General features: G+C 36.6%; 1 protein-coding gene across 5 annotated transcripts in view; it reads left to right on the forward strand.

Moving 5' to 3' along the window:
* The first annotated feature begins 2,775 nt into the window (after positions 1-2,775).
* The window catches only part of CFAP300 (cilia and flagella associated protein 300), a 21,516-nt gene continuing 8,625 nt past the window's right edge, over positions 2,776-15,666 (forward strand). The window contains exons 1-5 of one of the 5 annotated variants that reach the window (XM_085309026.1): positions 2,776-3,020; positions 3,701-3,782; positions 5,212-5,284; positions 10,655-10,821; positions 13,237-13,409. In XM_085309026.1, the coding sequence (XP_085165152.1) occupies positions 3,705-3,782; positions 5,212-5,284; positions 10,655-10,821; positions 13,237-13,409 (491 nt within the window). In that variant the 5' untranslated portion in view covers positions 2,776-3,020; positions 3,701-3,704. Of the gene's footprint in view, positions 3,021-3,159; positions 3,284-3,458; positions 3,500-3,700; positions 3,783-5,211; positions 5,285-10,654; positions 10,822-13,236; positions 13,410-15,666 lie in introns of those variants that run through there. The other 4 variants (XM_085309025.1, XM_085309024.1, XM_085309028.1 and 1 more) reach the window with 4 other exon arrangements.

Consider the following 15,666-nt stretch of genomic DNA (forward strand, 5'->3'; position numbering starts at 1 on the left):
TAATTTGGGGAACAGGACATCAACCTCGAGTGACTGAGGTGCTTAAGAGCTGTGAGCTTAGATTTTTCCCAAGCTGAAAGAGGCTAAAATCCACATCTCTCTCTTGCGGGTTTGGCACTTTAGTCACTTAAAACACTGAAAGCGGCCACCATGAGCTCCTTGGTTGTGTTTTAAAAGAAAACCTTTCTTCCACCAGCAAAGGCATTGATGCTTGCCTGTATTTGAGAGCTCCAGAGCCTGGCTCCAGCATGGACAGGGACTTAACTGAAGGACAGCACTTTCGGACAAAGGGATGGGGGTAAAGAAAAGGGGGAACCCAAATACACCATAGTCTTTCCTATTTGCTAATTTGTACGTATTTTCAGTTGGCTTCCATAGTATTCAACTCTTCCCCTTCTATCTCTTTAGAGAACTTGCAAGTCTGGATTGTTTTATCAGCACCAAGTGCCGACCACTGAGTGTTGTCATCTCTAAGTCTTTTTTTGTTTGTTTGTTTGTTTGTTTGTTTGTTTTTGTTTTTTTTAAGCAAGTATTCACCATATTACTTAAAACTTTCTATTCTGGGAGGCTCTAGTCCTCATTACAGAAAGGCTGCAGGTTCTTGACCTTAATTTACTTTCAATCAATTTTTTTCTCTACAGTATTTAAGACTGGAAAGACTAAATTATGCCACAAACGTACACTGATAGTTATCCTTTTCCTCCTCTGTTGGGCTCATTCATGCAGCTTAACTACTCCTCAGCGATGCTGAAGACTCCTGCCAGCAGGGAGGGAGGAGCTGCTATGCGAGTGCTCTGCTCCCTCCTCAATAGCAATGGGCTGCTAATCTGTCACCAACTGACCTTTGCCTGAAAAACTGATGCAGTTCTTTGCAAAGGTGCAGCTGGGCTGGTCCTCTGTAATTTGATTTTTGTTTGCCATGGAAAGGCTGGTTTCTTTGCTTTGCACTTAAGGGCCACAGTTTACTCAGTGCTGTAAAACTCTTCAAAATCACATATAAGTAAATATGTGCAAAACAATACTGAAAATAAGTCTGGTAAAAAAAAGTGAGATACTGCTATTGCTTAATAATGTGTACTTACAAGGYTTTGTTTTGCAGCAGAAAAAAAAACATTTTCTTCCCTCAAAATGTCTTGCTTGAGACCATGAAATCCTTAGCAGCATGAACTTTTCAGAAAACAAGTTAAATTATTGTGTTTGAAAGAGTATTGTGCCTCACTGTCTACTTCATATTGTTGTGAATGACAGCGGAGGATAATGAGGCCATTGTTTAAATGAAGAATCCCTATATAACATTGTAAACTGTTTAAAACAGGAAATGTTGAATTATAAAACTAAGATAGGTAGATGGCATAACATTAAAGAAATTAATTCTGTAATTTAGAGCTTCCTGTCCTGATCCTTCTGAGCCGGTCCTACAGTTACTCATTTCCTTACTCCTGATTCATCAAAGCACTTAAACACTCCTGATTTCAGTGGGATTTAAGCATATGCTTGTTGATTCAGTGCTTTAATCACAGAAAATCCTTATTAAAGTCAGTAGGAATTTTTTGCCCCCAAAGTCCAAGACTTAAAGTTTCACTCTACTTTTTATCCTGTATTTGAGTCTGCACAACACCAGATCGATAATTTATGTGTTTGGTAGTTGTTACTACACACCACTCACCGCCCAAACCAGTTCTTTCACTTTGGCTATTTAATCTCTAGCTAGTAATATTAGCAGCAAGAGGAATTTAGCAGATGGGATAGTACTGGAGTAGGTGGAGACAGGCTGAGAATAAGGGTCTAAAACCATGTTTCAAGTGTCTCCTTTTTATATTATATTTAAATACTAAGTAAAAAGGCACACCTTTTTTTCCTGCTCATCCCCTCCTGAATTGCCACTATAGTTTAACATCTTCAAGTATAGGATGTCTTTATTTTCTATCATTTTAAAGATTAATGTAAAAGTTTTTGAAAAAAAATGCAAGTGCATAGGGAAACACTTGAAGAAAACAGAATGGGGAAAGAATACATAGAGAACGRCTATTTAAATGTAGTGCAGCTACCACAAATAATTTAACTTGCTGAACAGCACTCGAATGGTGTATGCATCTTTTTACAAAACTTTGCAAGTATGTAGGTAATAATGAATTCTATAGAAGGTACTTTTAAACATTGTTTCTTAATAGACTTATGACATGTATTTCTTTGGGATTTTCTCTATATAATTCTGTTTGCAAGACAGAATATTTGACTATCATATTGTAAGATTTGAAAGTTACCAAAGCTACCAACTTTCAGTTGGGCTCTCTAAGAYTCCTTTTTAAAGGAAATGGGAAATGGGGGTGCATGTTTACTTTTTTTTTTACTGTGGTTCTCTGCTTTTCTCCCTCAACTGGGATTTTTTGTCTATGTTCTGTGTGTATGTTCTGGTTTCTACTGCAGTCAAATATCTTTTTTTAATTAGAGACAAATAAAAGGACTACTGGGATTTCTACTTAACAATCTGCTGGTTGCTCTGTTGTTTCAGCAAAGCAGCAGATGAAAGGGAAAACTACTTTATTTATTTATGAARATTCGGAGTAAAATGAGGCCTGGTTTTGGACTGGGAGTGGACTGTTAAAGGACATAGCAAAATACGCGTGACAGCCTTAAACTTTCACCCCTTCCTTATAAAAGCAGGAAATTCCCCAAATTTTGCAAGGTATCTCTTGCTTTACTGGGGCTTTTAAAAATAACTTCCTTAAGTAACGATGTACTTTCCTTGAATAGTTTTCTGTTGCGAAAAGCCTGGAAGCCTGGCCTCGGGCCGGCGAAGCGGCTGGCCTCGCCGGGAGGAGGAAGCAGCCCCGCTGCCCTGCTCCCAGGCCAGGTGCGCTGGCGGGGCGCTGGCCAGGGCGGCTGGCGCAGGCCCGGCTCCAGTTCTGCCCGCCGCCTCAGCAGGCCCCCSGGGCCAGGCTTCCCGTCGGCCGCTCGGAAAGAGTTTTGCTGGCTTAGAGCCTGGAGCGGGGCGTTGCGGGGAGGAAGCTCGATGCTCAGTAAGCGGCTTTGGGAAGTTTTTAGAGGCGACAGCAGCCCCGCGGGGCGGGACGGGGCGGGACAGGCCGCGCCGCGGCCCCGGCGGGCGGTGGCGCCCCGCCCGCGCGGCGCCGTTTCCACGGCAACGGCCGAGCCGCGGCCGGCGCGGGAAGATGTCGGCCGGGGAGCCGCCGTGCGGGGCGCGCTTCGCCTTCCGCSCCCTGCCCCAGAAAGCCTTCCCCGGCCTGGAGAACCGGGACACCCAGGACCGGCTCCTCAAATGGTGGGAGGGGGGAGCCGGTTGGTCCGTGCGGGGCTTCTCGGCCCCGCTGGGTGGCGGGGGAGGGCAGGAGCGGGCTGCGGGGGCTGCGGCAGCGCCCTCAGGGCGCCCGCTGCGCAGCGGCGCCCCGCCTCTGGCCTGCGTTTTATCTTCGTTTATCCTCCTTTTCCAGAGTTAGACAAGACCTATTTCAGCTTCGTGAAGTTCTTCCGTTGCTGTGTAAGCAGCGGTTTTGCTCCCCGTACTCCTTCTTGGGGCGTCAGGGGGGATTATAAGAATGGACGATAGAGAGAGGAAGAAAAATGTGTGTAATTGTCAGGAGAGGAGGACTTCCCGTAGTGTATCTAGACAAGTTTTCAGAGTGTGTTTTCAAGTTTTCAGTGTGTCTGCAGAATAATGCATCTCCTGTTTCCATTTCAGGTCCATGCAAGGCAGGATTGCAGCACAGGCATTCAGTTTTGACCAGCCATTTAAGCCCTATCTGAAGGATGAATTTGTTATGGTAGCTCTAATTCCTTTATATTTAAATTCACTTCTGTATGTGTGTGTATGAAATTATAGCTATTGAAAACCTGCATAATGGAAAATATTGTAGCAATGTTCACTCGCTGTCTTGCTGGAAGTAGGTGATTTAGGTGTGGTGTTCAAAGTCTTATTTTGTGGATTAGCTGTATTGTCCAGTGAAAATATTTCAGTCTGTACTAATGTTCCTCTCTTTTAAGAGGGAACAATTTAGTCATTCAAGCCCAAGAATGGAAGTCTGAACTGGATGCTGATCTTGGCCACCACATTTGATGTTGGGGAAGTCCACACAGGGATAGGTTTTTAAACAATATGTACATTTAGTACCCTTGGTAACAGCTATTCTTGCTTTGTCACAGTAACTGTACTGGGCAACTAGACATGCATGTGTACCACTTTCTGAAAATGCAARATTTTTGAACTTACTGTGCACCATTATTTTACACTAGAATTATGAATTCTCAACTTTTTGAGACTCAGTTCCCCTGCTGACTTATGTTGTACGTTTTTGTTGTCTGCAAAATAAAATACCCTCATCTGTTTGAAGAAGGAAAAAACTATCATCTGTAGTTTTAAAAGTGGTGAATCTTTCTCTTTTAATTTCTTATGTGGATCCTATCCCAGAAGAAGAATTCAGAATTCCCTGACTGAATTCACTTGATGTTTTAAAGAAATTCACTGGAAAACATTTCAAATAATTGAAGTTTACTAAAGATGTATTACGATTTACCCATCTCAAGCTTTTCTCTTTTGAATTAGAAACATAAAAATACCAATGTGAAATGAAGAACTCTGAGTAGCTGAGAATTAATTTAAGAATAAAGGGACCATTACATCGCACAGCTTAATCTGTCTATATCCCAGAGAGGTGATGCGGAAACTGAAAAATCTGTCATTTTCCCTAGCAACTTGTTCAGTGATTGTTCACTCTGGCTGCATATGTATGTATATATGTGAGCTTTCTTAATTGGCTTATCTATCATCTTAAATTTGACAGTTACCAAAATTGTTATGCATGTCTCATTTTTTGTAGATAAATGAAAACTGATAAATTAATAAGACTGACCATTTTAAATMTTAATGTGGAACGTTTTCTCCAATCCTCCATTAACTTGTAGATTTCTTCTGTACCTGTTTAATCATTTTTGTGTGTCCCTACACACCTACAAGCTTTACCTGCCTTTTCGAAATTCAGATATTGCATACATAAATGAAAATTATCTTGAATATATAAATAAAGGCACTGGTTACACAAAGTTACAGAAACATGAATTTGGTGGTATGATATTTTGTATCCAAACTAAAAGTTCTACTTACTGATTGAATAATTTATTTTAAATATCAAAGGCAATGTATGATTATTTTATGTCTCATTTCATTAACTCTTATCTCTCACTTGAATTTTATAGGCATTTTTTAAAGATCAAAATGTGAACTCCAGTTTAAAGTTGCTCTCAGCTTCAGGACAGTGGACTACATTGGGTAAATTTAGAAAAAATTAATATTAAAGAAAAAGTCTATGTTATAAGTATTTTCTTCTAGTTTATCATTTTGTAATAATGGTAATTCATGTAGCTATATCTTCATCTGATTGAAATATCTTAAAGAGTGACTTCTTTTATTAAACAATAGGAAAGATTCTTACTTACTTTGTTACTAAAAAGTTAAGTTTTACACTTTTTTTTTCCCTTGAACCCGGTATTGATCCATACATCAAGCTACTGGAAGCGTTTGTAAATGGTCTCTAACCTCCATTTGACATAGTCATGTTGTATCCAGACATAATCAACTGGGCAGTATTCATGGAACTGCTATCTTATTCAGAGGTGATACTTGGAGAAAGACACTCTTTATGGATGCAGCCATGCTCCTTAGAGGAAAGTGAAAATTATTGCTCTATTAAAAATTGAAGTTGAGAGAGCAGAAGTTAAATAGACCACACTCCTGAGATTGCATAAATACACTATTTGTGCAACAAGAACAATCTAGCTGCAGGAAAAGAGCTGTGTTGCTCTGTTTGTAATTATGGCATAAGGATGTTTTCTCATTTGTCGCCATATCATCTAACTGCTTATAAACAGTAGGTTATATCTGTAGACGTAGATGACACATTAAAGGAAAAAAAGACCAATCAAAAATAGCATGTAAGCTTGTGGCAGTATGTTGTAATTGTGTTTTTGATTATGTAAATGAAAGTGTTGAAGTTTTATGCAAATTGTGTGTGATAATGTAATGGGATTTTGTGCATAATAAGAACTCTCACATCACCACAGTAGTTTTCCTTTATAGGTATATCTAAAAAGGGCATTACGGGAAGCCCTTAGTTTTTCAGTTTGCCTGTGAATAACTTTATTGCATGTAAATATTTAAGTAAACTTTGGGAATTTACTTACTTTTAAATTTTTACTCTGGAATTGGTGTAGGTGTTCCCCATTGTATACTGTGGTGCTTGCCACCTTTTTGCTAGCAAAATCTATTTTCCCATGATGCCGTATTGGGAATGTAAAAATCATTGAAACATAGAAGATGCAAAGTATATCTCTATCTCGAGTTTCCTATCAGGTGCCACTTTTTCATTCTGGGAAACAAAAAGAAAATAAATACATTTCAAAGCATGGTCAAACCTTTCCCTTTTCCTGCTTTGGGCAAGAATCTTCTTAGACTATCTGTTTAGCTTGTGACTTGCTAGTCCCTATGTGAGGAAGGTCAGTAGGTTACATACCTCATGTTAAAAGCAAAGGGTCACTTGCCAAGTATCCCAGCTTCTTAACTCCTGATTCTTCTGAGTCTGTATTAGCACAAAGGTAATGCATTTTATTCTGAGGACTGGAAGGGCTTCCTCTCTAAATCCTGAACAGCTGGTATACCCCATTTGCTCTTAAAATTTCATCTTCCCATTCTTTGCCTATTTTTGGTGAGGAATGTTGGCACATTTTTCTATACTTAGTCTTCATGTGCATTTTTTAAAAATATAGTAAGAATAAGCTTTGAGGGGGAGGAGGTACAAAATCATACTCCAGTATTTTCTTCTTAGGATGTTTAGTTAATCCACATAGGCTATTTACTTGTCACTGTGGAGTAACTTAATAAAAAGTTGCTTTTCTTGCAAGAAGATTGTGAAAATGGCTTTTTTTTTCTTTCTTGCTTTTTAGAAAATCTGAAGAAAATGACATAATCTAGGATTCAAATTTATTCTCTTGCAAACAAAAAATACTTTTTTTTTGCAGGGGGGAGGTATTCATGATGCATAGTACGATAAGTGGGGTATAGGTAGATTCTTAAAAAAAAATTATTCTCCCTATCTGTGAACTTGGGCAGAACATGTTTATGTATCCACCTCAACAAAGCTGTATCTACTTTGTAAGATGCTGTCAGCATTATATAAAATATCAATATAGTATTACCTTACTAGAGTGTTTATAATCCTTTTGTTTTCTTCAGGCTGCAGTTCATTATTTCCTCTAGCTAAAATGATAAATTATCTTTCTTTAGAATCTAAGTGGTCCWGGATTCACTTTAGTGTTTATCTCTACCTCTTCTCTTTTACTTGCCTATCTCCTTTCCTTAAAATCTAGATGTTCTTTACTGTTCTTCTCTTTATTCTCATTCTCACCTTATCAGACCCTAATGTCCTCAGTCTCCATCTGTTAGATCAAAAAGTGGCATAAAACTTGAGGTTCCGCAAGTGTGCAAACTGTACTCCTGCCCCCTCCACCCCACCATATGCTGCAATCCYGGATAGAATCTGCAATAGTACCTTGTCTAAGGGACTCCAGCTTTAATAGGAATTGAAATACAACATTTTAGGTAAAGAGTACTCTGGGATGGAGTACTTTATTTGATTAGACAGATACTTTATTAYGCCTCCGCACACCATGATTTTTTGCCTGTTGTCATAGGGATATACTTTCCCCTTTTCCTGGTTGCTTCCCAGAGTACCTGATAGTTCTGTCATGTGCTTTAAGCATCCCCCTTGTCTCTTCCTCTCATTTTTCCAAAACGAAGGCAGCAAAATAAACATGATTTAATGCGTATCAACTTACATATTAAGTCTTGCATTTTTAAATAGCTACAATGAAACGTAAATAGCAGTTTTCCTTTGACATATTATTGGCCTTGCACCTGTCAGCAGTCTCAGGGCAGCAAGAATGTATCTGCTTAAGCTCAATTAACACTTGAAAAGTTATCTTCAAAGGTACAGGGATACTGTCTTTTCCTGTAAACAGAAGTTTAGTATTTGCTTAAGAAAGACTCTTATTTGTCATATGTGCTTCAAGTTCTAATGATTTCTGTCTTTGGAATGAAGTTTAAAAATATTAAGTCAGCAGGTTTTCTAGACTGCTGTTGCAGGTTTTCATTCACTAAAATTTTAGATGTCATTTGAACCAATAAATTGTTGGTCTACACCTTTTGCTTCTAAATATCATCTTTTTAATACCTGATCATTAAACTTGCATTATATGTGTTCTATATTTAATTGTTTTTTACATAGTAGGTTACGGGAGGTTTTCCTGAGGTATAATTTTTTTCTTAAGCTTTAGAGAAATTCTATTTTTCTTTTGTTTTCATGTTTAAAATATGGAGGTGACAACTTACAAATAGATAGGGGAAATATATGTAATTTGAGATTTAGCTCCCCCTATTCGTTTAAAAGCATACTGGCAACATTTTATAGATTTTGCAGAACTAGCTGTTTTAAGAAGTTCTCCTTCAGTAGTTCTCAGTTCTTTGTTTTCCACTCACAGAGTTGTCACAGAACTGTTAAGACATAACTTCTGCCTATTTTATTGCTCACTTTACAGTGTTATTAGAACTGGTTACTCTCCTCCAGGAAATTCTGAATCTCTAATTCCCAACCTTACCTCTGAATGGAGAATAGGAGTTTCCAGCACGTTCAACATATGTTGAATACATATATTGAACATATACATTCAACATACATATACAATTCAATATATTGAATTATTGAATGTATATATATTCAATATACATATACAAGTATATTGAAYGTATACATTCAAGAACATATACAGTTTTTCTAAAACTGATGGATTTTTTCATAAAATCTTGTTTTGGAGAAGAATGTGTCTCCTCCTCCTCCTTTCCTTCCACCCCCCGATAAAATCCTAACAATGTGAAAGCCTATAAATAGCTGAATTTCTTATACTTTGAGCTCTATAACTGGGAAAATGTAAAACGTCCTTTGTTTCAGGTCATTTAACATTGGATGCTACTAATCTTGAATCAATTTTTGATTTATAGGTCTTTCCAAAATCATTCCTGTGTTAGGGGCTGATTTAATTCCTATTAAATCTTTCCTAAAATTTCTGTTTACGTGAAGGGGAGTCTGACTGAGAACCAGAAATTAGAGGAGTCTTGGGTGAGGGAGTGAGAGGAAGTAAAAGCAAATAAAAAMCCTTTAGTGACATTTTTCTAAGGTTTGGGGGCTCCAAGTCATATTTGTTTTGACTTGCGATTTTTATTTAATATTTGGATTATTTTTTGATAGTTACCATGTAGACAGCTAAGAGAATGTCCTGTACAATTTCTTGGATAATAGGTACCTTTTTCTGTAACCACACATGTAAATGTGAAGCCAAGCAATTAAATAGCATGCTTTTGCCTATAGTTGATTTCTTTGCATCCTATTTTCCCAATAAATTAATTGTAAAATTTAATGCCAGCATTTTCAGCTTAAGTGCAAACACATTTTCAAAGAGTCAATTTGTAGATTCTTTTTTTTTTTTTTTTTTTTTTAGAGTGATCAGCTAGGTGGGACTGATTTCCCAGGTTTAGATATCGAAATGCCAGCCCTGCTCAACTCATGAATAAATGATCTCTGTGTAATGATGTGTGGGAGAAGTCCTAGGTAGGGATTTTGGGGAGTACAGGGGAAGAGAAATGTTAGGCTATGCTATACTTGCAAAGATTAAAATCAGAATGGAGTATCACAGATTTATGCTCTTGAAAACATTACAGTGTGTACATCCCTTTTTGACATGTTTCTGTTCCTGAAATATTGCCATCTAGAGTGAAGTTTGGACTTTTTCAGAGTATTATAAAATACTACAGGCCATCTCCAGTGACACTTGATGCCTATGCCTGAGCAAGGTGATCAAGCCTCTATTGACTTGCAAGCACAGAAAACAGACAAATGACAGAAGAATGTGCTCTCTACTTAATAGCTGCAGAGAGAACACTCATAGTTTGTGCAGGGAAGCACTGACTACTCTTTTTTTGGTAGAATTTTGAAATACGTGATACAACTAAAAAAGCTTACAGTAGTTTTGTAAGCTACAAAATAGCTTTACAAAAAGTACAGATATATCATTTAACATAAAGAATTGTGTCCGTTTTTAAAAAGCGTTAAATTCCTTTATTTTGTGAGGAGTTAGTAGCAGTTAGTGACTTTTGTACTTCAAATGTGGTGTTTTCTCCTCAGATTCTTTACGGCTTAATTTGTGAAATTATGATGTTCTGAGGTGTGGTGTTGAGTTGCACATTGTGTTAAATCTATTATTTGTTTTGATTGATGGTATTGCCAACAGAGGGAGCAAATGCATGAGCCTTTGTGTAAGGTAGCATTCAGATGGATTTAATATTTTCTTTGTCCTTATTTCTTTCTTAACTTTCTTTGCGTTTTTTGAGGGGCTTTGTGATTAAACATTGTACCTATGTGATCTTTAATGTTTTTTATTTTTAACTAGTATGCCACAGAGAACCATTTATAGAAGTTAATTATTTTGGTGTTTTAGCAAATTATGAACTATTTTGAAACYATTAGCATGTGGAAATTCTCCTGTTCTATTTAACAGAACAGACTTGAAGTGAAGCTTTCCTATTGTATTCTAGGTTCCAAAGTGATAAAAATTGAAGCTACAGTAGTGCCATGTACACAGATTTCAATGTCATTTTTTGATCGCCTGTACACAGAAGGAGTTGTTAGAGAAAATGGACATATTGTGAAATGTTATTATGACTATTATGATGATATTCTCATCTCTGATGAATTAAGAAAGGTCAGTATAGCACTCAATAGTTTCTTATAAATGTTCATACTCTGTTAGGTACTGTAAAGACACTTTTTTCAGCATTTTTTTTCTTTTGATATGTGATTTTCAAGGCAAAAATAGAGATCTATAACCATGTGAAAAAAATGACTGAGGTACTCCAGTTCTCAAGTGTGTCAATGCAATTGTTATTTTTCAGTTGGTCTCTCTTTTCTGTTTGGGTGAAGGGAAAAGGTAAAAGCTTCTTCTCCTCATCCTTTTCATAAGTAGTCACTACCTGGGAAGAAAAAAAAAATGCAGCTCCTTTTTTGCCTAGGAGGGAAAACAAGTGGTGCCAGTGGAAAGTTCTTCTGATACCCTGAGCTGCAGATTCACCCTTTGTTCTAAACAGTGTATAAAACTGAAAGTGCTTAATAAGTACATCCTGAAGCTTTCCTGGCCAGGATCACATGTGAAGGTATTTAAGGAAAGGCATCTTCACATACTTTGAACTGAAACAAAGGAGAGGAAACTATGAAAAGGGAAATAACTTTGAAGTGACCACTGAAAGACGACCTTAGTTTTAGGGGTCTTTTGGAGGACTATGTAGGTAGTTCAGGTTGATGATAGGAAACTTAAAAGAAATATAATTTTTCTGTTGATTTGCTTCTTTAATGATTGTCTCCCCTTATGCTTTAATGGTTTTTAACTACGTATATTTAGTAGTGTTCACTTTCAGATAACATAAGCTCAAATAAATGTAACTTTATGAACAGGCCTGCAAGGTAAAAATTGTTTGGTATGCTACAGTCGAGGTGTTAGCAGATTATTTTGAAAAAACCTCTCAAACAGTGGCACCTTCTTAATCAACATGTCTTCATTCTAAGTGTTTCTTTTGACTTCATAAGCCCAACCAATTTTTTATTACTTATGTTTGTTTAGCATTAGCAAAGCACAGGCTGGGAGAACTGGATTTTGCTCTTCCTTGTATATATAATCAACAGAATTACTTAATAATTACAGAGTTGCACTCATTTGCACTTGGCAAACCCTTTGAAGACAGTGTATTTGAGCCAGTGACACTGGTTACGGGATGTGGCTTGAAAAACCGGTCTGTCTTGTGACATTCTGGGAAAAGGACAGAACTCAAACTCATATTTGAATCTCAGATTTGGTTTGTAGACTAGCAGTTCAAAGTACTATGTATTTACTTATAAATTGGGTGTATTGAGTTTTTTTTTAATTAAGTATATTTGATGTCAAAAGCAAGAGGTGATGTTTAAAACGAGCTGTCATTAGGGTTTTAGTCCCTTTTTGTCTCCCCCCCCCCCCGCCAGGGGTGCATATGTCTGCATTTGAAAGTTGAAGGATTCACATCTATTTGAAATGAATGTGATTCCCAGTCATAAGACTTAAGACGCAGAAAGAATTAGGCATCACGATCTCCAAAAAGCTGCCTCAAAGCTTTAGGTTGATTAGCCAGCACCCTGGAATGGTAAACTGTAGAGGGCAGCCAACTGTCTAGTCTACTAACAGAGAGTAGACCTCAGCTGCAGAACTTTTCGTTTTTTTCCCCTATCTGCAATGTCTTCTCCTCTTGCTCCCACAGGAAAGGGATTGAGATATGCATGAGGTGCCATCAACAGCAGTTGCTGCCCCAACCCTTTTCTGCTTAATTCTGTAGCGATGTTATAAAGATGGCCAGAGTGTGATAAGCTTGAATCTAGCTTTGACCCATTTGCATCTGTCTGTATTGGTATCTGCAGTTTGGCTGATGTGTCTCAGCCATTTCGTAGGTATTCTGAGTAACAACTCCTGTCTAGCCTTGCAGTGGGCAGTGCTGGGTCTAATCTAGGGAGACTTCTGCATTCATGTAATATTGTTGCAAAAGCCAGGTGGGACAAAGGGAGGCAGCAGAACAGCATGTCCAGCTYATGCTCGGAACATTCACAGCGTCTGCAGTAAAGAATGGTGTGAATATGCGTGATTGCCTCTTGATTCCCATAGGAACGTGTGATAAAAGATGTAGTCAAARTTATCAAAGACAAACTAATTGGCAGTGATTGACATACCAAATATACCTAGATTATTTTCAGGTTATTGATTGTTTCATGATCATAATGAACCAATGAATTACAAGACTCCTGAAGAATCTCCCCATATCTCTTGTGGGCACAAATCTGACAGCTGATAGTTCTGCTATTAAGATTTTATATTGTATCAATCAACTGTTAACATGATATTAATTGCATTGCTGGGAAAAGAATTTCTACTTGGAGAAAAGTGTTTTTTTATTTCCATTCCTATTTCCTATATTTTATATGAACATAAACTCTGTTTAATGTACAGAAAAAGACCTGTATTGTGTATGTATTTAATCTCAAAGCAATTATTTAGATATTATATACCTGAATTATCTTTTTTTTTATATTCTTGTTCCATAAGGCCCTGCTTCTAGAAGATTCAGACCATTATGACTTATTCAGTCAGTCAGATCGCAAGGAGTTTCTATTTTGTCTTTTTAAGCATCTTTGCCTTGGAGGAAGTGTCTGTCAGTTTGAGGATRTACTTGGCCCATACTTAGAAACTACAAAAGCTTTATATAAGGAYTTGGTAAGGTAAGTGTTTTTGGTAAGTAATTTTATACAATTACATATGCATGTGCTGTGTGTAGACACTTGGTGTCAATTTGTATAAATGCTGTGCATTACTACTTTGAAAATTGGGATGTTTCAAGCTCATTTATGTTCAAGTATTAAAATAACCTCTAACAGTGATAGCACTTCAGTGGCAAGATATGACATTTAATGGCACAATTTTAATGACAACTGTCCTAACTAAAAACATTTTACTGTATTGCAGATATGGTCAATGATATTTTATAATTCATTCCCATTTTAGAAATTTTTGTTTCTGTAATCTTCTACTGAAAATATGGAATGCTACTGGAACTAGATTGTGTTCAATTGTGTTCAGTTGTCATTGATATAATTGCAACTATTGGTCTTGGTCTATATATCATTTTGGACTATTTTCAAGCTTTTTGTTTAATATTAAAAAAAGGAAATACTTTAATTGATTTTTTTGATCTTTAAATGTTTTATTCTAGCTGATTATTCTTTTTTAAAAGACAGTTAGATTTTGCCATTCTCAGGTCAACAAATAGTACAATGACACTAGCAGTGTAAAGCTAAAGGATTAGAATCTGGCTGTTAACGTAACATGGTTGACTAAACCATTTTTGGCCCAGTCTAATAAATGAATTCCAAAAAAATCCATATATTTTTTGCTTGAGATTAGAGGTGATTGATCACAGATGACAATTCAGAAAAATCTGTTTTTTTTTTTCTGTTTTGCGAATTTCTTATTTCCCAGTTAGTGGGAAATGGAGTGTAATTAGCAGTTATACAAAGACTCATTCCCAGCTGAGCTAATGAGAACGTAAAATTCACCAACAATATTACTAAAATTTAGCAGTGTTAAACTTTGCCACCTACAGTAAGTATAGRTGGGGATAGTATGAAATACGGTATCAGGTTGAACAATGAACACAAAAGCAGACCTTTGATGTGTGGGATAGTACAAGAACTCTGGTAACATGAATACTAAGGGATGCACTGAAATGTGCAATACAAAGACTTCAAATTACTTAAAGTAGGAATTGTGATTTTTTTCTCCCTTAGTTGTGTGTGATTACCCATTGTTATTTCATCTCCTATTTTAAGACAAGCAAATTAAAAAAAAAAACACGTGTAAGATATAATCATCACTGAGTTTATTCTTAAAATGTCTTTCGTTAAACTTAAGAGTAAAACTTAGATGTTTGAACAGAGATACAGTGAAAATACCAGATCCAATGATTCCTGCTCACTTGAGTATTTCTTGAATTCTGTAGCACTTCTGTAAAYGTAACTTGCTGAAATAAAACCCAGAATACTTGGCTGTCTTTTTGGAATTTTTTTGTGATACTTAAACAAAGAAGCTTACAAAACTAATTACCTCTAAGCAGCTTTCAGATTTTCTAATTGTCCATACTTTTCAAGGTGCAAGTTGATTCAGTCCTATGCTGTTTCCCAGAATCATTTAAAATCAATGATTAAAGTAGCAGTAGAACAATTTACACTTAAAAAAGAAAAAGAGAGAGAGAAAGAGAGAAACTGAGTGATAAAACCATTCCAAGAAAATTTTGGAAATARCTAACTTGTATTACTGCATTTATTAGTTTGGATATTGTGATTAGTCACCAATGATTTGTCGCCAATGATTTCTTATTAATGTAAACTTCATTTTTGGYATTATCATAATATCATACCTAGATAGAAATCAACTTTATTCTTCATAAATACACAATATGACAGAAAAGGATTTATCAGTTCATCACTCACCCTCCCTTTTCTTCTAAATAGTTCACTCTGCACTTGAAACAAGCCGTTTGCTACTCTAATCCATGGCCTTAATTCACTCTGCATTGATTACAGCTGTTTCTGATCTTGTGTTGTTAAATGACCTATGRCAAAGTGCCAAATCTAATCAGTTCTTTCACTTTCTTCCTTTCTTTTACTGTTTGGTTGATTTTTTTTTTCTAAACAGGTTAAACCTTTGTTCTGAAACACTCTTCTTTGCTTTCATATTTCCTTTCCCTACAATAAAATCTGATCAGTATATTAAGTAATTCTTTATTATAGAAAATTTGCATCTGCCAAAATCTTGCCATAGTTTCATCTTGCTTTCATGATTTGCATTTTCTATCCCCTCAACCTTTTCCATGTTGATTCCTTCCATATTTCTGTTCTTTTTTTTCCTCTGTGTTTTTTTCTCATGCCTACTTCTTCTTTCCTTTGTATGATATTAGGAAAAAATCTTTCAAGGTCTATT

The sequence above is a fragment of the Rhea americana genome, unplaced genomic scaffold (assembly GCF_003343005.1).
Source record: "Rhea americana isolate MKP2758 unplaced genomic scaffold, rheAme1 scaffold_29, whole genome shotgun sequence".
NCBI classification, from domain to species: Eukaryota; Metazoa; Chordata; class Aves; order Rheiformes; family Rheidae; genus Rhea; species Rhea americana.